We start from the raw sequence: 21,828 nt of genomic DNA on the forward strand, positions 1-21,828 counted from the left end.
ACCTCTTAAAGAGCAAGAATGAACTGTTGTGTGTTCTAAAGTCTCCTATATCATTTTATTAAACATTTCATTCAATTCCTGACTTTATGCACTATTAATTTAGTGTGCAGTTCTATGCTGAAATTTTCCTGAAACCTTTGTAATTTCCTCTCGCATTTGCCCCAGCACACCCAGATAACTAATCATTCATCAGCAATGAATGTTTATGCTCTCATAGTTGCAGACATGGAAAATAGTTTTAATACATATATCATAATTTAATTTATATTGTGCTTAACAAATAGATAAGATAACCTTCCCCAAATAATTTGCGTGTTTCACCTTTTTTTTTTTTTTTTTTTAAGAACAACAATTTAACATAAATGTCAAACAAGTTATTTTGAAGCAGAAGGAGGTGATGAAAAAGAAAATGTTGCTATCCACCATCCTATGAGTCTTTGGGGGAGAATGCTTGGAAGGACAGTAAAATATTTTTTGTAAATCATTCTTTTTTCTGCCTTTGCTGCCAGATGCATCTGTTTACAAAGTCCAGGTTTAAGACATGAGGCTTTAACAACAAATTGACTGGGAACTGAACCTGAGACGAAAAAAACAGCTATGACCGTATCACTTATAAATGTAACCGTCTGTTGGCATGTGTCAGAAGGGATTCAGCAAAGCACTTAAGCATGTGCTCAACTTTGATCGTGTAAATAGTCTCATTGAAGCCACTTTTGAAACCTTTGGGACTGAGACTATTCATATACTTAAATAATGCACGTGTTTTGCTGGATTACGGTTAATTAGAGAAAATTAGACAATTATCAAGTTGCATGGTGTAATAGGTCCTTGTCGGAGCTCGACCCTTCCGGGCAGGAGGGGAGCCACACCGACTCACTACTGTTGGGGTAAATAGTCAGTTATTTCAGCAGCTCCGGCCCTCCGGTGCAGGGGCGGAGCAAAACCGACAGCTAGCTCAGGCCCTCAGACAGGGGCTGAGCAGGCAACCGTTAGTTCGGGGCTCAGGCCCTCTGGTGCAGGGACTGAGCAGACAAACAGCTAGGGAGCCCAGGCCCGGGATCAGGGCGGGGCACACACAGTTCTAGCCCAGGCCCTTAGGTGCGGGGGCTGAGCGAGCAAACAGTTCAGGAGCCCAGGCCCTGGATTAGGGCGGGGCAAACACAGTTAAAGCTCAGGCCCTTGGTTGCAGGGGCTGAGCGAGCAAGCAGTCAAAGAGCCCAGGCCCTGGATCAGGGCGGGGCGCACGCAGGGATAGCTCAGGCCCTTGGTTGCAGGGGCTGAGCGAGCAAGCAGTCAAAGAGCCCAGGCCCTGGGTCAGGGCGGGGCACACACAGTGATAGCTCAGGCCCTTGGTTGCAGGGGCTGAGCAAGCAAACAGTCAAGGTACGCCTAGGCTCCTACAGCCAAGCGTTGGGTGAGGGGGAAGCCTGCCACCCGTGAGCGGGGGTGGCAGGGGGGGAACGCAGGCTCACCCACTCCACTGCGTTCCAGCCCGGGGCCCTAGCAGCGGTTACTGCCGCTGCTGGTCAGTGGGGTATCCAGACCGCAACACACTGACATTGGCTCACATTCGTCTGCAGCCTGACCGAGGTCGGCTATCCCCGGGCTACTTCCAGGTCCCCCCTCAGGGCCTACCTCGTTCGTCGCACCGGGCTTGGGCCAGTCCAGCTGCATGGGCTCCTCTCGCCAAGGGCTTGGGGGCAGGTCCGGTAGCTCCATCGGGAAATCAGGCCAGTTGCACTCGGGCGGCTCCTCCGGGTAGCAGCAGGGGCGGAGGGGTTCTGGTGCGGTCTCGCCTTCAGGGTTAGTGTGGGGCGGTTCCCAGGGTTCCTCCCAGCGACGGGAGCGGATGGGCTCCGGCGGCTCCTCCTCGTGGCGGGCCCGGGGTAGCTCTGGCCAGTTAGGGCCCTGGCCTCGGAGGTCTCCTGGCCGGGAGCTCCCGGCCGCACGTCTGCTCCCTGTGGTGGCTGGCCACTGACTGAGCTCTGGCGGCCGGCCTTTATACTTCCTGTCCCGCCCCTTGACTTCCGGGGGCGGGGACAGGCGGCGGTGGCTCCACCCACTCTGGTGCCTGCACAGGGGCTCCCTCTTCTGGGCAGGAGGGGAGCCACACCGTCTCACTACACGTGGATTTGTGAACATCAGCTTGCTGTGTTGTTTTTCCTCATTTCCAATATTTTTAAGTATTATTACCCTGATGACATGTGCAAACTATGAAATAACTTCCATGCCTTATGTGCATCTTTTGAGTTTTTAATGTATTGAAAATGAAAACCAATTATGACTTTATTCCCCTGTTTTGTTTTATCCCAGAAATTGGCAATAAGAAATTTTATAAGTACAGCCAAGAGAAGACATTGACGTGGTTAAAGAAAAAGGTAATATGTTTCTCTTTTGCTTTTAAAGAGCTTTTTTGTTCAAAATTTAAAATAATAAGAAGTTTCTTCACATTATATTTGAATCACAAAACGTGAGTAAATTCAAAGTCCATATCCAATTGAACAAGAGCAAACACATCAATAAAGCTGTCATACTTTAGAATGTGGCAAATATAAAGTGTTAAGGAAATAGCGGATTTCTAGCAGATTCCCTCTTAGACGTAACCAGACTGTGGCTGGTCCCTGCACAGGCGCAGAAAGGTCCAGGGTAAGCTACAATTGCTATTTCTATGCTGTCCCTGAACTCAGCACATGGACTGCTCTTTGCCTTAAAGCATGGGAAGGAGGCAAGGCTGTGACCATTTCTCCCTCCCTAGACCATCGCAGCCAGCAGAGCTGGCCAAACGTGGAGGGAAGCACACTTTGAACACTGCTGTGATTTGATGCAACAGCTCTGTTCCTTATGACCTCTCTACATTGTCTCCCCTAATACTGTTGGGGTCGTGCAACTATGCATCTCCCGTGAAACAAGCCTGCCCACACTCTCTGTGCCTAAACGAAACTGTACTGTGTCAGGTAAACTCTACTTGTCCACGCTGCTGCACACAAAGAAGCAGATTATTTTAATCAGAATAGATCTACTGCAACGGCATCCATCAGAGAACATGATTAAATGTAGGTCAATCACAAGTTGTAAGGGAGCCTTGAAAAATTGTCATTAACATTTACCAACCCAAGTACAAAATCTACTTCCCACCTTTTGCCATGATCATGGAAGGGGTGCGGGGATAACAATAGTGTTCTTGCCTGTTAAAGAAAGTACTGGTCTGGGTTGAGTGAAATTTTTCCAAGACTGGTATAAGGGAAAAATATCACCTGGAGGAGCCTATATAGTTTCACATCTCTGATATTCATTTTCACATCAATGGCTGAATATTTATGTTTTTGCAGGTGCCTGTTATATTGTTATACTGTTCTTGATCTATTGATAAGGTTAAGATTTTCTCAGGGTATTTTTAGTAAAAGTCATGGACAATAAACAAAAATTCAAGGAAGCTTGTGACCGATGTGTGACTTTTATTAAAAATACCTGGTCGGGGGGAACTAACAGTTGGAGCTGGCCGCTGCTCCCACCCTGCCTCTGCTCCTTGGTTGGGGCTGATAGCTTCTCCAGCCCCGGGGGCTGACTCAGCCCAGCTGCTGCTCCTGTGGCAGGGGGTGACCACCGACCACTACTCCAGCCCCACTGCTGCTCCTGGGCAGGAGCTGACAGCTTCTCCAGCCGCATGGGCTGAAGTAAAAGAAATCATGGAGGTCTGTTAAAGTCACGGATTCCATGACCTCCAAACAAAATCGGATCTTTCTCTATTGACAGTCTCTCTTATATTGAATCTGACAATGCCCTGGCCTACAGAATCCTGGTGATTACATTCCATTCCTGTTCAGGACTCCATTCCCATTCCAATAGAAATGGAAAAACCCTTGCTTTTCTGAGCAGGTGCATGAATCATCTGTAAAATCCATGGCTGCTCCAACTGTAAATTCCAGCCTGTCTCAGTGGAGCTGCAAATCTAGCTGCCATGTCTCAAAGGCAGCAGGCCGGAACACCCTGGATCCTTAATTTTTCGAGATCATATGCTAGTCATTACAGATGTATATTAAGTTTCATCACAGTTCATAACTTGAGTATTTTATGTGCTTTAAACCAAATTACAAGGGCTTTGTCACTGTATTAACACACGTACATAACAACGTTGATTGTAGACATTTCAATCTGTGGCTCCTTATAGGTCAACCAGACAGTGAAAGTACTTAAAAGCAGCAATGTATGTGTGGGTGGAAGGGTGCAATCGGCTACATTTATCAGCGGCAAACAAATCACAGATGTTAAAGAAGGTAAGAAAACTAAGTGTAGTTGTAACAAAATATATCTTTATGTAATAAGATACCTGCAGCTTAGATGCTCAGATAGAATCTAACAATAATTTTAAATGGTTTGTAAACATTTAAAAATATTTCTTGCCCAAAATGTTTTTAGTGTAGTTACTGTAGTGGTGCCATGACTGTTTTGAGTTCTGTGGTTTCTGAAACATGGTAACTGTATAATGCACCAAATGTACAGGGAGAAAGGTTCTGAATAGCTTCTAGTGAGATCTAATTGAGGCGCCAATTCAGCAAACCATCCCTATTCATTGATGTGCTCAGAGAACAAATACTCAAGTTGGGATCGTATTCCTGTGCAATGATTATGCAGAGAGAGAGAGAATGTGCATCTTGTGTTATCTTAGTATAATAGATATGAATTATCTCTATACAGTATGTATAGGCATAGTTATATTATATACATTCACATCATATAAATTATGGCTTAATAATATATTGAATACACACAATATAAAGGGGAATTTTCAAAAGTGCCTTGTGCGCACAAGTCCTACTGAAAGTCACTACAACTTGTGTTCCTAAATCATTTAGGTGATTTTGAAAACCCCACCCAAAGTGTTAGTGTTATTACCATAATCATTAAGTTGTAAAGTTTCACCATTATTTTGATCACCTTTTTTCCTGAGGACAGTGTCACAGAGGGGTTGGATTATGAAATATCCTAGATATGCCCTTCAGAATATGCACTATGACGAAGAAAAATATCAAAATTTTAAGAGAAGAATTTCCAATTCAGAAAGTAATTAGAGCAAATTAAGCAAAGGAGATGATTCACTTTACTAGGAGGTTCAGAAGCCTGCATGCAATCTAAAAATAAGGGAACAAGGAGCAGGTAATCATGGCAGGCTTCTTGAACTCTGAGTACTGAGTATGTGGAAAACGAGTTATCAAGTAATGATATCAAAGGAAAAAGCATAAATGAGATTTAAGAGCCATCTAGACAGTTTTATAGGGGGTGCATTATAATATATAGTTTCAGAAAGGAGGTGGTGCTGAGAGACTTGCGTGCCTTTACAGTAACTCTTTATTACTTCCAAAAACATTAAATAAATAAACGGAAATTGCAACTGTCAGATCAGGTCCATCTTTACTATATTTAACCATTATCTTTGGTAAATTTATTGTTAGTCTCAATCTACAATGTTTTCTCTTGTATCCTCCTACCTTACAGGAAGGTGTGTATATTCTTTATTATAGTTTTGCCATTGAAAGGGATCTAGATTTAAAAGAACTACATTGAAGGAGGGAATATCGTGAGTTAAAGGTAGATCAGTTTTGGAGGAGATTCTAAAGTCTCTCTAACTACTGTATGTAGCAAAGGGAATGGCAGAAAGTCAAAAGGAACTTACTCAACACTTATTTTTTATCATCATTCAGTGATAAGAGAGTGCAATTTATTTTTGCATACAGTTGTTGATTCAAGAGTATGGCAGAAATCTTCACTGTCTACCTGTAAATGCAGCTGTGTAGATTACAGTAATAATCGCCACGTAGCATCTGTTGATAAGGCAGAAGTGTTGTAGGGCATCCAATGGGAGAATGAGTACCAGGGACACAAGGAAGGATTAGCATTTAGGATCTGAATGTTTTATTAGAAGGGAAGGTTGAGAGTCATATAACCTAGGGAGAAGAGATGGGATTTGAGATGAGATTTGCTATTAGGGAGGCTATTTCATATGGTGAGAACAGTGTGGGAGAAGCCCACTGAGAAAAGACAAGGAAGGGATATACAAAATTCTCTGACATTTGAGAAGAGAAGCAAATGGCCTGAATAAATGGAAAAGATGGTGGCAGGTTAAGAGTTAGGGTATGGGTTAGGGTGGCAGCAGGAACTCCTTGGAAAACTCTGTATTGGATTTTTAGATAAATAAGGAAGCCAGTGAAGATTTCTGGAGGGTGGGGGTGATGCAGCCTCATATCTGGGTCTGACAGAAGAGAAGAATTGCTGTAGTAACTGACTTGACCTAACAATTCAGGGCCATAAAAAGAAGAGCAAGATAACAAGAACATCTCTGTTTAGGTATAGATTGGGTATAAGGGTGAAGTTCAGAATCGGTGTGTTGGATCTGGACCGCTCCTTTATGGTTTTGGATGCCAAAGGGGGTTAAGGAAGGAAGAGATCTGCTTTTTTTTGTTCTAAAGCACACAGGAAATTGGTGCCAGTATAGCTAAAATGTGCACACTGGGACCAGTTTATTAATTTTATCTGTTTTGGCACCAATTTGCTTCATGCTATTACAAAACGTCATGTAACTGTGTGTAACAAACCATCTGACACAGGAGAAATACATCTTTGCTACTCTGGGAGCTGGTTTACCATATGCTTCCATATAGTTCTGGGGAGAGTGGGGGTGCAGTTGAAGTGCTTGGCTCTTTTAAAGCTAATTAAGAGGCAAAGTATTGGCTTGGAATCTGCTTGTGCAAACATTTATGCATGTGAGTAAAGTTACTCTCTAATAGCCCCATTGACATCAAGAAGAGTTTGTAGGATCTAAGCCTTGTTTGTGGGGAGGGGGACAGAAAAAGAGATGTTTTAGGACTTCATGTTGCCAAAGGTTTGATTTCCAGAAAAACTTTTATAGCAAGAGTTCCCTATCCTGAAAACAGCTTCTAGTAGTTCATATTTCCACAGATAATTATCCTGTCTTGCCAGTGATGTTTAGATATGCCTTGGCATTTTTCATAAAATACTGACATTAAGTACAAGGCTTTGAAATAGACTCATTGTCTCATCTAATTGTTTTCAGTTGAAGCCAGAAATATATTTTAGTACTGAAACTCTTGCCAAATAATTGTAGGATCCAGATGCTTTAAAATTAATGATTACACATTTTGTTGAGTCAGCTTTTTACTTCTGCAGCATTTTTTTTAAATTAATTGTGCAGAAAAAATACATTATATTTAGTGTTCTCAGAAAGCAAACAGGTTTTGTAAAGTACATGCCACAGGGATTAATAACATCTGTGCTGACAAAGTAAGCATAGCAACTCCTTGCTTTTTAATTAAACCTACAAGTGTCATATAACATAAACTACTCAACAAAGAGAAAGATCACGTGTCTTTCTTAGTAGTTTCTTAGCATTAGCTCATCATCATGGGTTATAGTGACATACAAGAGCATAGATTGGAAAGAAGTCCTGTGACTGTATAACATGGATGCACTCTGTCTTCCCCGAATCACTTTTTTTTTTTTTTTTAACTTTCAGATGACTATGTACGATATGCCCATGGTTTAATATCAGAGTATATTCCTGAAGATTTGAGTGCTGAGCTATCTAAGTACTTACAGTAAGTATTGTTTTAATTATTTGTTAGCGTTATATGACACACATTGCTCTGCAAATGACCTTTTCTATTGAATACTGTAACTTTGACCATTAAGTTACAGTGAATGATAGAGATATTTTTGTCACTTATTAAATGTCAAATCCTACTGAAGAAAATAGAAAGGAACATAAACTCTGGCAAGTCAAATGTAAAAGTATAAGTAGGCAGGCCAAAAAAGAATTTGAAAAGCAATTAGCAAAAGACACAAAAACTTACTTTAAAAAAATGTTTTGCTGTTTATCAGAAACAGGAAGCCTGCCAAACAATTGGGGGGGCCAATGAGTTATCAAGGTGCTAAAGGAGCACTTAAGGAAGACAAAGCCATTGCCGAGAACCCAAATGATTTCTTTGCATCAGTCTTCATCGCATAGATGTGAGGGAGATTCCCACACCTGACCAGTTCTTTTTAGTTGACAGATCTGAGGAACTGTTCCAAATTGAGGTGTTAGTAGAGGAAATTCTGGAACAAATTGATAAACTAAACAGTAATAAGTAACAGGACCAAATGGTATTCACCCAAGAGCTCTGGACGAACTCAGATCTGAAATTGTTGAACAATTAACTATGGTATGTAACCTATCACTTAAATCAGCCTCTGTACCAGATGACTGGAGGACAGCTAATGTAATGCCAATTTTTTTTTTTAAAGCTTCAGAGGCAATCATGGCAATTACAGGCCAGTGAGCCTAACTTCAGTGCCAGCAATAGCAAAGAACAGAATTGTCAGACACATAGATGAACATGATATATTGGGGAAGAAATAACACAGCTTTTGTAAAGAGAAATCATGCCTGTTAGAATTCTTTGACGGTATCGTCAAATGTGGGCAAAGGTGATCCAGTGGACATAGTGTACTTGGACTTTTAGAAAGACTTTGAAAGAAGGTCCCTCACCAAAGGTTCTTCAGGCATGGGATAAGAGGAAAGTTCTTCAATGGATTAGTAACTGGTTAAAAGATAGGAAACAAAGGGTATGAAGTGAGAAGTAAATAGTGGGTCCCCCAAGGATCTATACTGGCACCAGTGTAGTTCAAGATATTCATAAATGATCAGGAAATGAGGGTAAACAGTGATGTGGCAAAATTTGCAGACAATACAAAATTACTTAAGATAGTTAAGTTCAAAGCTGACTGGGAAGAGTTACAAAAGGATCTCAGAAAACTGGGTGTGTGGGCAACAAAATAACAGATGAAATTCAGTGTTGATAAGTGCACAGTAATGCATATTGGAAAACATAATCCCAACTATACGTACAAAATGATGGGGTCTAAATTAGCTGTCACTACTCAGAAAGAGATCTTGGCGTCATCATGGATAGTGCTTTGAAAACATCTGCTGAAGTGCAGCAGCAGTCAAAAAGCTAACAGTGGTAGGAACTATTAGGAAAGGGACAGAAAATATCATGTCACTATATAAATACCTGGTATGCCCATACCTTGAACACTCTGTGCAGTTCTGGTCACTCTGTCTCAAAAAAGATATTAGAATTGGAAAAAAGTACAGGGAAGGGCAATAAAATTGATTAGGGGTATGGAAGAGCTTCCATATGAGGAGAGATTAAAAAAAGACTGGGACTGTTCAGTTTAGAAGACAGATGACTAAGGGGGTAATGATAGAGATCTATAAAATCATGAAGGGTTTGGAGAAAGTGAATAAGTGTTATTTACCCCTTCACATTACACAAGAACCCAGGGTCACCCAATGAAATTAATAGGCAGCAAGTTTAAAACAAACAAAAGGAAGTAATTCTTCACACAGCGCACAGTCAACCTTTGGAATTGTTTGCCATGTGATTTTGTGAATGTCAAAGCTATAACCAGGTTCAAAAAAGAATTAGGTACGTTCTTGGGGGATAGGTTCATCAATAGATGTTCTCTAGGATGGTCAAGGACGCCTCCCCATGCTCTGGGTGCCTCTAAACCTCTGACTGCCAGAAGCCAGGACTGGTTGACAGGATGGATTACTCAATAATTTCCCTGTTTTGTTCATTCTCTCTGAAGCATCTGTCGCTGGCCACTGTCAAAAAACAGGATACTGGGCTAGATGGACCATTGTTCTGACCCAGTATGGCCATTCTTAGGAGGAGTGGAGCTCTCTTTATTAAATCTAGGTTGGCGTTGTGAATGTAAACAGCATGTTTTGCTAGTAGAAATATACTAATAATTATGATAATAATACCTAGCCCTTCATAGTACTTTAAATCCATTCATCTCAAAGTGCTTTACAAAGGTCGTTGTTATCACCATTTTATAGAGGAGATGCTGAGACAGAGAGAGGTGAAGTTACTTACCCAAGAGACCCAGTGGGCTAGTTGCAGTGCCAGGAATAGGACCTAGAATTCCTGGGTTCCACTGTAGTGCTCTAGCTATTAAGCTACACTGCCTCTCCATTCTCACTCAATAAGCTGCTATCTCCATCCCAACGCAATTTTTCTGGGGCTTAATTTAAAATCTAACCTATGTTGTGTCTTGGGTGAATTCAGAAGGTAATCCTGGATTAGGGCCCTGATCTTACACTTCATTGTTTGCAAGAAGACTGTGGCATCCCCTGGTGCTTTGCTGGGGCTCTGTGCATGTGCAGTCTGCATGCAACATATTGTAGGATCAGGGCCTAGGAATGTACTAGCAGTTTACCCTTCAGAAGTGTAAAATGTCCATAAAATATCTTTTCACAGATCATAGCCAAGCTTTTCAGAAGTAACTAGTGATTTGGGTTTTCCTCAGTTTTGGGTGTCTGACTTGACACCATTAAAGGGGACCGATTTTCAGAGGGTGTTTGCTCAACACTTTCTGAAACTCAGGCCTCTTTCAGTTGTCACCTAAGATGATTAAACCTAATGGGCACCCCGCTAGCCACTTCTTTCGAAAACTTGGCTCTCATCATTAGTGTGTCATAAAATTAATATGAAATGAAGTGGAAAATATTTTGAGGGTGACTGATGGGATTAGCATTGATGCCCTCTTTGTGGGAGAGTAATGTAATTTGAAGTTAACATATTCAAAAGTTTTATTCCAATATATTAATTTGTTTCTATATGAAAACTGTAACTTAAAATCTTTTATTCTGAAGGCTTCCAGAACTTACAAGTCCAGAAGCAGACCCCCCGCTAAAGGTAGGAAAATAGTAAAATAGGGAAAATTTTAAGATAGAATAACAATAAAACTTCTTAATAGATACGTTTTGTTGTGGATTAGTCTCTCTCAAATGTTTGAGGCAATTAAAACTAGACTGGACAAAGCATTAAAAAATACTCAGTAAGGAGCAAACCTGCATTGTAGTAGCACTGATCAGAAATATAGGGGGAGGTGGATCACAAAAATGTTGCCAAATATTTTTCTATTTTTTTATTCATCAAAATTTCAGTCATCTTTGTAGCTAGTCAAAAACCAGGAACAATTTTTGTCAATTTTTTACTGTTTTATAATGAAAAATCAAAAAATTTGAGCCTCTCTTGTTGGTAGGTTGATGGAACTATATGACTTCATGTCTTTTTCATAAAAGTTACATCTATCCAACCACATGGAAGTAACTGTGGCCACAATTTATTCCTTTGATTCTATCTTGAGCCGAGTCATATTCATTAGGTGTTACACTAACTCCGTTGAGCGTTCTTGTGATGTGGATTATACAATATGTATGAATGTCTATTATGCTGTTTGGATAGTGCTGAGAATTTGTTTTTAGAAAGGTCTAGTGACTTCTAAAAATAATCAGCAGTGTGATTACAGCTAAAGCCATTTTTAGAATTTTGTTCAATAGTTTGACTGTGAAATAATGTCTGCGGTCCCATTGACTTCCACATGGCTGCTCACGGTGTGTTGAGCACATGTGTAAATCTTTGTAGGTTCAGGGCCTAAAATGCTACTTTAATATGTTTTATCTCACTGCTTCAGAAGACCAAGCCATAAATTAGGTGAAATCTGATTTGCTTTAAACCTTCTGTTTTAGCTTATTTTAAAATTTCTTTTATGTGAAAGCAGGTGTTTGTAAGGACAAAATATATGGTTCCTACAAATCAAGACAGATCTGATGTACGTGTCTTACTAGTACAAAGTAATTGTTTGTTAAATAATAATCTAAAATAAATGTCCGAAGGGAGAGAGACACAGGAGCCTTAGAGTTTAGCTACAAATGTCCACTAGCTGGGGGATATTAGAAAGCTTACTCTTCCATTACAAGATTTTTTGAGGAAGTCTGAATTCTTCATGTGACATATGCCAACCATTCCATTAATTGTAACCACCAAACTTGCATTGTAATCACTATATCTTTTCAGGGTAGGAAGTCTGGTACTGACAGATCATAATATATAGCCACGCAAAATACTTAAGATCATTTAGAGCTGAACTGCAAAAGTTTTACTGAAAGTTAAAAACATGAAGATTCCAAAAGAGGGACATCATCTTTTATTGTTAGGCTGTCATTTAAAAATGTTCTTATAGTGCAGCATTTAAGAAAACTACCTCCCAAAGGGCCTGCTCCAACTCCAATTGAACTAAAAAAAAAGCTGCTGTTGGATCTGGTCCTAAGGGCCTGAGAAATCTAAGATGCAAACCTGTTTTTTGTGCCAGAGTGAGAGAGATCACAAGTGCCAATAAATAGAGTGGAAAAATAGGGATTTAAAATGGAACGGTTACCATTCAAGTTACTTGCAGTATCACTCACTCTGGCACAGAAACTAGAAAGGCCGCAGCTCAGATTTCACAGGATATTAAGGCAATGGTAATTGTCTCTGAAATTTTTTTTTAAAAAAAGCACTCATTACATTTGTGAAATGCCAAATACACACAGCGTAGGGAAAAAACATGCACTCTTAAGGCCTGATCATGTCAAGTCTGAACTCCCTTGAATTCCATTGACTTCAATAGTAGTTAAGGATAGCTAGCAACTTGAACAGTTAAGCTCTTAGATTGTCACTGAACTAAAATTGGAGAGCATTGAGCAAAAACAAGTCAATGTATGTCAAACAAGTCAACATATGAACGTTACCAGATTGTGGCAGGTAAGGATCCTAAGAGAGGTTGTACGCAACAAACAGATTAGACATTGTTCCCAATGTAGGATTGCTTGGTGCTTTCCAGTCCCAAGAGACCATGAGGACTTGAGTTTTGTCCCCTGTTCCTTGGCCAGTTGATAATACTTTCTAGCACTAATCCATAAAGATGAGTCACATAGTCTCTGAATTAAAAACTAAAGGCAAAGGATGGAAATTCAGATGTGTATGTAAGTGATTCTATAAATCAGTCTTCTGTGGGCAAAAGAGAAGAAAATGTGTTTCCTACAAAACTAACCAAAGCTCTCTGAATAGTGAAGAGAGACTGTTTATCCTCCTGCTTCTTGAGGAGACTGTTATGAATATTGCATATTACTTGTTCAGTTGCCTGTGCCATTTCAGTGTCTAGCTTACACCAGAAAGCCCGCAGACCTTTTCAGCATTAACATTCAATGTGTGTACATCACAGTAGTGGTTGACAGAGCAACTTCATCACTCTAACATTTCAGAAAAGGAAATTCTCAGATGCACCTGTGGAAGCAGAAGAAGACTATACTAAGTTTAACAGCAGTGATCTCAAGAACAAAAAGGTACATGTGCTTTATGTGTGTGCATGCTCACATTTTGTTAAAGCGTGTTTTAATACTGGTCAAATAGTTATACAGGAGCCCCCTTTTTTGCAATTTGCCTCTTAGTCAGAAAAGCAAATATAAAATAGATGTTTTCGGAAAGTACATTCAACATGTTCTGAATAAAAATCAATATACTGTATTGTAGGTGGGTTCACCTTGATAAGAACCAAAGACTGAAAGTGACTTCCTAGGTCATTGAGTCCAGTTCCCTGCTATCTCAGACAACCCCATTATATAATCCTGTTCATAAACTTATCAAGCTCCATCTTGAAACCAGTTAGGTTCCTTGTTTCTGCTACTCCAGTTGGAAGGCTGTTCCCGAACCTCACTCCTCTGATGGTTAGGAACCTTCTTCTAATTTCCAGCCTAAATTTACTCTTGGTCAGTTTATATCCATTTGTTCTCATGGCAGCACTGTCCTTTTACTCTTCCTGGTATTTTACCCCCTTAATGTATTGATCCTGCTATGTCTTCTAAAGCAGTCAATAGTTTTTTGAGAAACTTAATTGTTTGTGAATAAGGCAGGTCAGAAAATTTTGAAGCAATCAAAAAGGCTTAAAATGAAGGTTGTGACCATGTATTATCACCATTTATCATGGCACGTTTCATAAGAGGTACCATAGAGGTGTTGATTCAAGAGTCCTGGAAAACATTTAGTGAAAGCAATTACATTCTACTTCTTTAAACTCTACCTGCAGTTTCCATTTGACATGATAAGTCTTAATTTCCCATCCTAAACTGTTGTGTAGTGTTGCAGTGTAATGTTAAATAACTGCAAAGGTGACTGGGTTTTAGTGGTGGGCCTTAGATAGCCACTTACTTAACAAATGTTATAAGGCTTAGTGAATGTTTATGAAGCTTTCTGAGCCCCTTGGATGAAAGCTACTACAGCAATGTAAAAGATTATTATTATTTATTTATTTATTATGGAAAATGATAGTGCAATTAGTTTGCTATTGTATTATTTTAAAAAAGGGACAAGGGAGGCAACATTGATTTAAATTCCCAGACATTTTCAAACAGGTCTTAATTTACTCACAGATGATGTATGATGCAGTTGTTTGTGTGGGTTAATAAAGTAAATCAATACCAACCTGCCTAATTTACCAGCTTCAATGCAAGTTTTCAGGGAAGTCCAATGGAGTCTACCATTTTGTCATTCCAAGGGGGCGTTCCACAGCCTTAAAAGAAGGTACAGGAGTGCCCCTAAATTCTTGTGATAAATGACTCAAAAGCTCCATTTTTTCCCCACTCCCATACAATGTACATGCAGTTTTGAATCTTGGCACAAAGATACAAAAAAGTCTGAAGAAAGCTTTAATATTAAATTTGATTTACTTCTGAAATAACAAAATATGTAGTTAAGAGCATCTGGGAAGGATGAATTGGCTCGTGGGTTCTGTTTAGTGTACTGCACTTTTAAAATACTTTGGCAGTGTTTTTGTTTGCACTGTAAGTAATGCAGACAGTCTTACTGTTGGTTGCATATCATTATCCTGTCCATAACATCATAGCTGAACCCAAATTGAGTGAAATTGTGAAGTCCTACAGTAGGAGGACTATCAGAAGGAAAGGTCAATGCAAAGATTTCTTAATAGGGAAAATGGCTAGAGATGTGAAGCATACTATTTTAAAATGTAAGAAAGGAAAGAGGTCAGCTCTATAAAATGTAGCACATAAAATGTGTGTTAGGTGTAACAGTCTCTAGGAAGCTGTCCCAGTGGCCTCAACATGCTTTTCAAATCTTGGTTACCTCTTTCATCGTGCGTGTCCTTTCCTCTCTTTCCCTTTATTTCACTGTTCTAAAAGATTTCGATAGTAAATCAGTGTGAATTATTCATTACCTGTAATGCAAGGCTGTAATTCAGCCTGCTGACAACCTAATCATGAGATTGAGTCACAGGGTACAGTATGCATCTGTTATGTTGCATGCATTATTCCTGTTAATGTACACTCCAGGATTATCCAATGTAAGCATTTGAGTTAGGATACCTCATTCTGCAGGAGGGAGAGATATTTTGCTTCCTTGTTCTTTTAACAGATGCTTTGTCTTTGAGGTTAGATAATTCATGACAACTATTTTCTATTGAAAAATCTCAATTGTATTGTAAGTTGTTTTTTTTTCCTTCAATTTTATCCCACATCATCTTTCCCTGCGGCATACTGTAGACTAAGAAACCAAGCAAACCTTTAATTGATTTCAGTATGTATGAGTTTGTAGATTAGCATCCCCTCCTGTAGATTTGCTCAGTAATTTTTCTCTTTTTACCTCATTTCGTTAACAGACAACTAGCAAGATGTCTGCTGCTCAGAAAGCTCTGGCCAAAGTTGACAAGACTGGAATGAAAACCATGTCTGCTTTCTTTAGTGCAAAAACTAAAGCAACAAAATAAAGATTTGAAACTAAAACATATATTTTGGTACATAATTATTTTTGTAGTTACTATTGTTCTAAAGCTAACCCTTGTCCCCTGAGTTTTTTTGTTGTTGGTTTATTTAGTCCGTCAACTAATGAGGATTTTGAAGCAGGATTTTTGGATTCAGTGAGTGTGTTACATTTCTGAGATTTACATGTTGTATAAAATCAGACTAGAGCAGCTTCTTAAGGTTTCCTTATTAGCCCTGGTCAAAGCACATGATGTTAGAGCTGCTTAGGGCATGTTATCTTTGCAACCAGAATTCCTGCGTTGTTTTTGTTGTAATTGCAATAAATAATAAAACTAATATAGCATAATAAATTGATGTATGAAACAAATGTTTGTTGTGTTTTCTGTATTCATAGAAGTATGCTGAGTTTTAGATAAGCTGTGGCACTTGGGGTATGTCTACACAGAGATAAAAAGCCCTTGGCTGGTCTGGGTCAGCTGGTTCTGGCTCCAGGGCTAAAAAATTGCTGTGTAGACATTTGGGCTCAGGCTGGAGCCTGAACTCTGGGACCTTCCACCCTCATAGGATCCCAGAGCTTGGATTCCAGCCTGAGCCTGAACAGCTACACAGAAATTTTTAGCCCACAAGCCTGAGTCAGCTGACCTGGGCCAGCCGCAGTTGGCCTGTGAGTCTCTTATCCCTGTGTAGACGTGCCCCCATAGTGCTTCCCTGTATATACACCTCTACACCTTCTTGAAAAATTATAGGATCACTGAAAAGTTGTGTGATAAATCTGCTAAAAAATCTATGTATCTTTCACTGTTTGTTTCCAAGAATCATAGCTTCTTACCAAAATAAATTGCCAAATGTTTATTTAAAGACAAAGACTGAGATTTTCAAATAAGCCTAATGACCAAATCTCAATAAATCCAAATAAGCAAAAGGGGAGGAGGGTGCCCTAACCACCAGCCAATAGTCTTTCTCTCTGGCTCATTGATTATTCATGTATTTTATAAACAGTGGAATAGCTTCAACAGGAGAGACTGAGAAAGCTGCAGACCAGAATATTCCATAACCTAGTGGCTAGGGTGCTCTTCTGTGATGGGGGAGACTCAAGGTCACCGCATCAGGCACAGAGGGAAATTGAACCCAGTCTCCCATGTGAGCCACTTGGCTAAAGTGTCCAAGTGAGGCAGAAGGACCTTCTCCTCCCCAGCCATTTTGTGGTTCCAGCTCTTTTCTGCAGTGCCTAAAATCAAAACAATTTTTTGAGTGGAAATTAAACATTTTGTTTTGACATTACCAAAATGTTTTGATTTTTTTTCAGTTCAGTCAGAAGTGTTCAGCAAACTCTTGGGTGCCCCAACTTTTTTTTTGCTGTGTAAGGAAGTTGGGATGGAAGGACTGACATGACAATGAAATAAAGAAATAATTCACATACACATACAATATAAACCATGTTAATCTGATCATAGTTTATATATTTGTTCACTGCTTTACAAATAAGTTGTAGGAAACAAGGCGAAAGATAAATCTCAGAACATGGTGGGTTTGAAAGAAAGAAAGAAAACCATGCAGAGCCATGACATTCTGATCACTCTGATCTGTAACTGTCTTCAGCCCTTTTACACCGGACCATTCAGCAGAGGTTCCTGTACCATTCTGAAGTCAATATCTGTCAACTAACCAACGTTTAAAAATTAAGACCGGATGTCATCACGTCTGGGTTCTTCCTGTCAGTTATAAGCAACTCTTTTGAGACCTCCCTTGTCACTTTGCTGTACTAATTTTCTATCCTGGGAGTGTAAGTGATTTCCAGCATTGTGGCACCATATGGAATACTAAAGATCAGCTTGTAGGAAACATTCTTGTGAATTGGTAAGAGTTTTAAACATAAACAGTTGTGACCTAGAGTCTAAGGATGTTTTCAAAACCACTCATTATTACCCTAACTGTTCCCATTGAAGTCAATGGTAGAATTCCAATTAACTTCAGTGGGAGTAGTTAGGCCAATGATGAGTACTTTAGGAAAATCCCACCTTTGAGTTCCAAGTGGGGAAAAGCAAACTTTTATGGCTATTATAACTGGAATGCGTCAAGCAATCTGTGGTGGTTTAGAAGTATTTTGGAAGACCGTGACGAAGCTTGGTTTATGTTAACTGGAAGTCTGCTTCAAGCATTGAAAAGGCAGTGAGGAAGAGGGCACAGAGTTGGAAGTGAATGAAGAGAATGGTCAGGAGGAAAGCTTGAATGGAACACAGAGATTGGAAGGTGTTATAGGAGAAGCTGAGGATAGAAATGTAGGAAAGGGCAGAAGCATGGAGAGTGGATTTCTAAAGCAAACACTGATTCTGGGTTTTACACTTTGAAGTTTTAAAAGTCAGAGCACCAATGAAATACAGTTTTAAAAGCAAACCTTTACATGAGTTAAATGAGTTGTGAACTTTGCTCTTAAAAAGGCAGGTCAAATTAACTCTTCTGAATGGGTGGGGGATAGGTCACCAACAGAACAAGTCTGTTACAGATGGAAAGTATCTATCTTGACTTCTTATCTAGTGCACCAATTTTCTGTACATGAATTCTACATTCATCCCTGCTCGCCAGGGCAAGTCTGGAGTTCTTCCTGTGAGCACAGATGCATTCTGCATTAGTATGTCACATCTCAACTACAGCTGTCAGCCATGCAGTAACTTATAACAATAGTAATTTTATTAGTGAATGTCTTTGGTCCAGCAGAAATTCATGCATGACAAGCTGTTTCCAAAAGCAGTAGAGCTTTCAGGTTAAAAAAAAAAAAGACAATTTTTTTTTTAAATATCCTTTCCCTTTAGGAAAGAATAAAATACATTTTGCAACTTTGAAACTTCCTTAACACGAAGCTGTAAGAAATTATAAAAAGCATATTGTGCCAGATACATAAAATAATGTTTACGACCACAGTGAGGATTTAAATATAGTAACAATGAAAGGCCAGCAGTAGCAGAATGGTCATTATGAAGTGTTGCTGTGACATTTTTTGCTTGGTTAGTTTAGTTACTAAACAGTATCCCAGCACTGCTACAGAAACGTGGTTTTACTTTTTGTTCCCCCTGGATTAACATGTCTTTGCTAAATTTGCATGTAAGTATCTGATGTTTTTCCCTGTTTTTATGGCTGTTGTTTGGGATAGATCACATTTTTTAAGATTGCATATCACAAATGGAGTGACCTCATTGAGTGTGGAAAATATCCTGTGGATGGAAATGATAGCTCTCAGGGATCTTTCAGGGTTGGACTTTCACATAATCTGCAGTCTAAAATAATAAAACTAGCTCTATTTGGGAAGTGACTATTTGATTATTTTATTTTCCATGGAAAAGAAGGCTTAAACAGCAAAGCTTGGATCTGGATCTGAAATTTAAGGAACTTCAGTGATGTTTGTATACAGAAGTTTGATTGTGGCTTTCTCCAGCTTCTTTAAGAGAGAGAATAAAATGCATTGATTCTTATTTGAATAGATTGATGTTTGTTTTTTTCTTTTCTCTCTAGATATCAGTAAAAAGATGTCAGAGGAAGAAATGAAGAACATAATGAGGCTTGGTTATATCATTTTTCATACTCTCAAAGCAGCTTTTAAAAACTTTTTCTTATGTGCTTTTTAAAAGTGAATTCTTAGAACAAGGCATCCCCTAAGCTTTAAGAAACAGTTAATGTCAACAGATAACATTGTTGAACAAGCTGTGTGTTAATTATATGCGGCTTCAAATTTTATAGCTAATACAATATTGCTATGTAAGGCCTTTTCAGGAAGGTACTTTAAGCACATGTGTAAATGTAAGCATGTGAGTAGTCCAGTGAGTCTGCTCATGTGGTTAAATGCTTTGGTGAGGACCCAAGTGCTCAAGCCTACAAGGTGCTGAACATTCTGACCCTGATCCAGCAAAGGCACATACTCGCATGCTTAACTTGAAATTCATGAGCAGTCCCACTGACACGTTTGCATTTGTGATATCCATAAAATTCATGCATAAAATTAAGCACACGCTTAAGTACTTTGCTGGATCAAGGCCAGAGGTTTGAGAATTAGCTCCTAAAAAATGCCATGTTTCTGTAGGATTTTAAATAATTTTCACTCTTTTATAAAACTTCTGATTAAGTGGTGACTATTTCAATTTTAAGAAGATTCGGTTACATATCTATGTACATTGTTGAGGAGCGTCTCTTATGTTGTGGGCTCCAAACTCTGCTGGAAAGCAGAATTTTCATTACAGATAGGAAAGCATTACAAATTGGGCAAAAAAATTCCCTTGCTGCTAAATTCTGAATTTGGGAATAAATTAAAAATCTATTATGTGAGTAAGCTCCACCCTAACCTCCTGAAATTATAGTAGTTTGATTTGCATCATTCTACAATGTTTAGGCTTGAATCAGTGTTTTCGTTATAAAGGCAGGAGTATAAAAATATTATCATAACAAGGCTGAGAACTAATATTTTTATAATGGATAAGATACTGAAAATGTGCATTTTATGATACTAGAACTAAACAGACGGTTTTACCTTTTTACAGATTAGTCCATTTTGTTCGATTATATGGGGGCAGTGGAAAGCCAACAAATAATGAGAAAATCTTAATTTCTGTGCATGCATGATAAATTTTAAGGGACTGAGTTTCAACCAAACTATCCTGCTGAGAATATTTAGAACGTAGATTGTATGTGCAAGAATAGCAGCGAGATTATATGAGAGGTCATAACTGCCCTACGTGGTCCAAAACCCACTACTTAGTCACATGCACTGTAACTGTTTCTATCGGGCATATGGTATGTGTTTGCAAAAATGATTGCCTTTACCAAACTGCTGTTAACATGAAATTTTGCGGTATAGCTGTTGTAAACTAGTAATAGCAGTTTTAAAATGACTGGCCATATATTTCTATGAATCTTAACTATGGGCCCAATTGACCAAAGCACTTACACAGGTGACCTATATGTTTACATAAAGCCTAAATATGTGTATGAGAGTGACAAGGTGGGTGAGGTAATATCTTTTATTGGACAAACTTGACACGTTCTTGAGCGTGGAACCTTGTGTCCAGCTGTGACATGCTGAGTACCTTTCTCAGACCTGAAGAAGAGCTCTTTGTAAACTTGAAAGCTTGTCTCTGTCATCTACCGAAGTTGGTCCATTAAAAGTTATTACCTCACCCACCTTGTCTCTCTAATATCCTGGGACCAACACGACTACAACAACACTGCAAATAAATGTAGTGTTGAGGTGGAAAATATTTTGGCCCAATTCTGCAATCATGTGTCATGCCCGGGGAAGTCAATGAGAGTTCTGAGTAGAGTTGATTGGGATATTTCTGGGAAACTATATTTCAACAACAAAAGGGGGAGGGGAGGGAGGAGACTATTAAATTTTCGTTTCAGTTTCTGACCAGCTCTAGTTTTGAATAGGAAAGAAGGATTGGAAAGGACTAAGCCCTTAAATGTTTAAGACTCTTCTATGAAATAAGTTATTTTATGAATGCTCTCAGGGATCCTTTTAGAATCCTATACTGATATTGTCTCTCTTATTGGCTTTGCACTGGACTAGTTAACCCTGATCACTGTCCCTTGTCATAGCTGGTTAATGTGTATTTTAATATAGATTTCAAGGTATTCTTGTGCGGAGGATTCAGCAATTTGATGAAAGTCTAAACTGCATTTTCTGTTTTTGCTAACTTATATTCAAAATATGAGATGTATAAATAATACACTTACCCATGGAAACTTATGGAACAGCCTTTGTTGGTCATTGCAGTAGTTTCACATGGAAAATAAAATACAGTAAACTAATATATTAGTCTGTGCTAGGTAATCAAGTGGTCAATTCTTGAACTGAGTGGAGTCAAAAAATAAGTTTATTAACATATACAGGGGAAAAAATTAATCATGGTGTAAGTGGGTACAAATCTAAAGGTTCACAATGGCAAATTCAGTAATACACTTAGACCCATGCTTAAGTACTTTTCTGTACTGATGCCTGCGTATTGTGTGCATCTGTCTATTTATGAATTTGCTCAGGGGTTTGGAATGCTAGAATAAGTGCCTCTGAGGTGGATGGATGGGAAGAGGTCATATGATATCCATGAAATTTATCACATAGATATCACCACCATATACCCAGTAAAATGTATGTATGTGTACATACAGAATTGTACTGCAGT

The 21,828-nt window shown here is 39.1% G+C and overlaps 1 protein-coding gene across 2 annotated transcripts in view; it reads left to right on the forward strand.

Moving 5' to 3' along the window:
• Positions 1 to 21,457, forward strand: part of RNASEH2B (ribonuclease H2 subunit B) — a 56,450-nt gene extending 34,993 nt beyond the window's left edge. The window contains exons 6-11 of one of the 2 annotated variants that reach the window (XM_054015126.1): positions 2,314 to 2,378; positions 4,169 to 4,274; positions 7,529 to 7,610; positions 10,718 to 10,760; positions 13,151 to 13,231; positions 15,559 to 16,028. In XM_054015126.1, the coding sequence (XP_053871101.1) occupies positions 2,314 to 2,378; positions 4,169 to 4,274; positions 7,529 to 7,610; positions 10,718 to 10,760; positions 13,151 to 13,231; positions 15,559 to 15,666 (485 nt within the window). In that variant the 3' untranslated portion in view covers positions 15,667 to 16,028. Of the gene's footprint in view, positions 1 to 2,313; positions 2,379 to 4,168; positions 4,275 to 7,528; positions 7,611 to 10,717; positions 10,761 to 13,150; positions 13,232 to 15,558; positions 16,029 to 19,168 lie in introns of those variants that run through there. The other variant, XM_054015132.1, reaches the window with a different exon arrangement.
• Positions 21,458 to 21,828: the final 371 nt, after the last annotated feature.

This window comes from Malaclemys terrapin, chromosome 1 (assembly GCF_027887155.1).
Source record: "Malaclemys terrapin pileata isolate rMalTer1 chromosome 1, rMalTer1.hap1, whole genome shotgun sequence".
Classification (NCBI taxonomy): domain Eukaryota; kingdom Metazoa; phylum Chordata; order Testudines; family Emydidae; genus Malaclemys; species Malaclemys terrapin.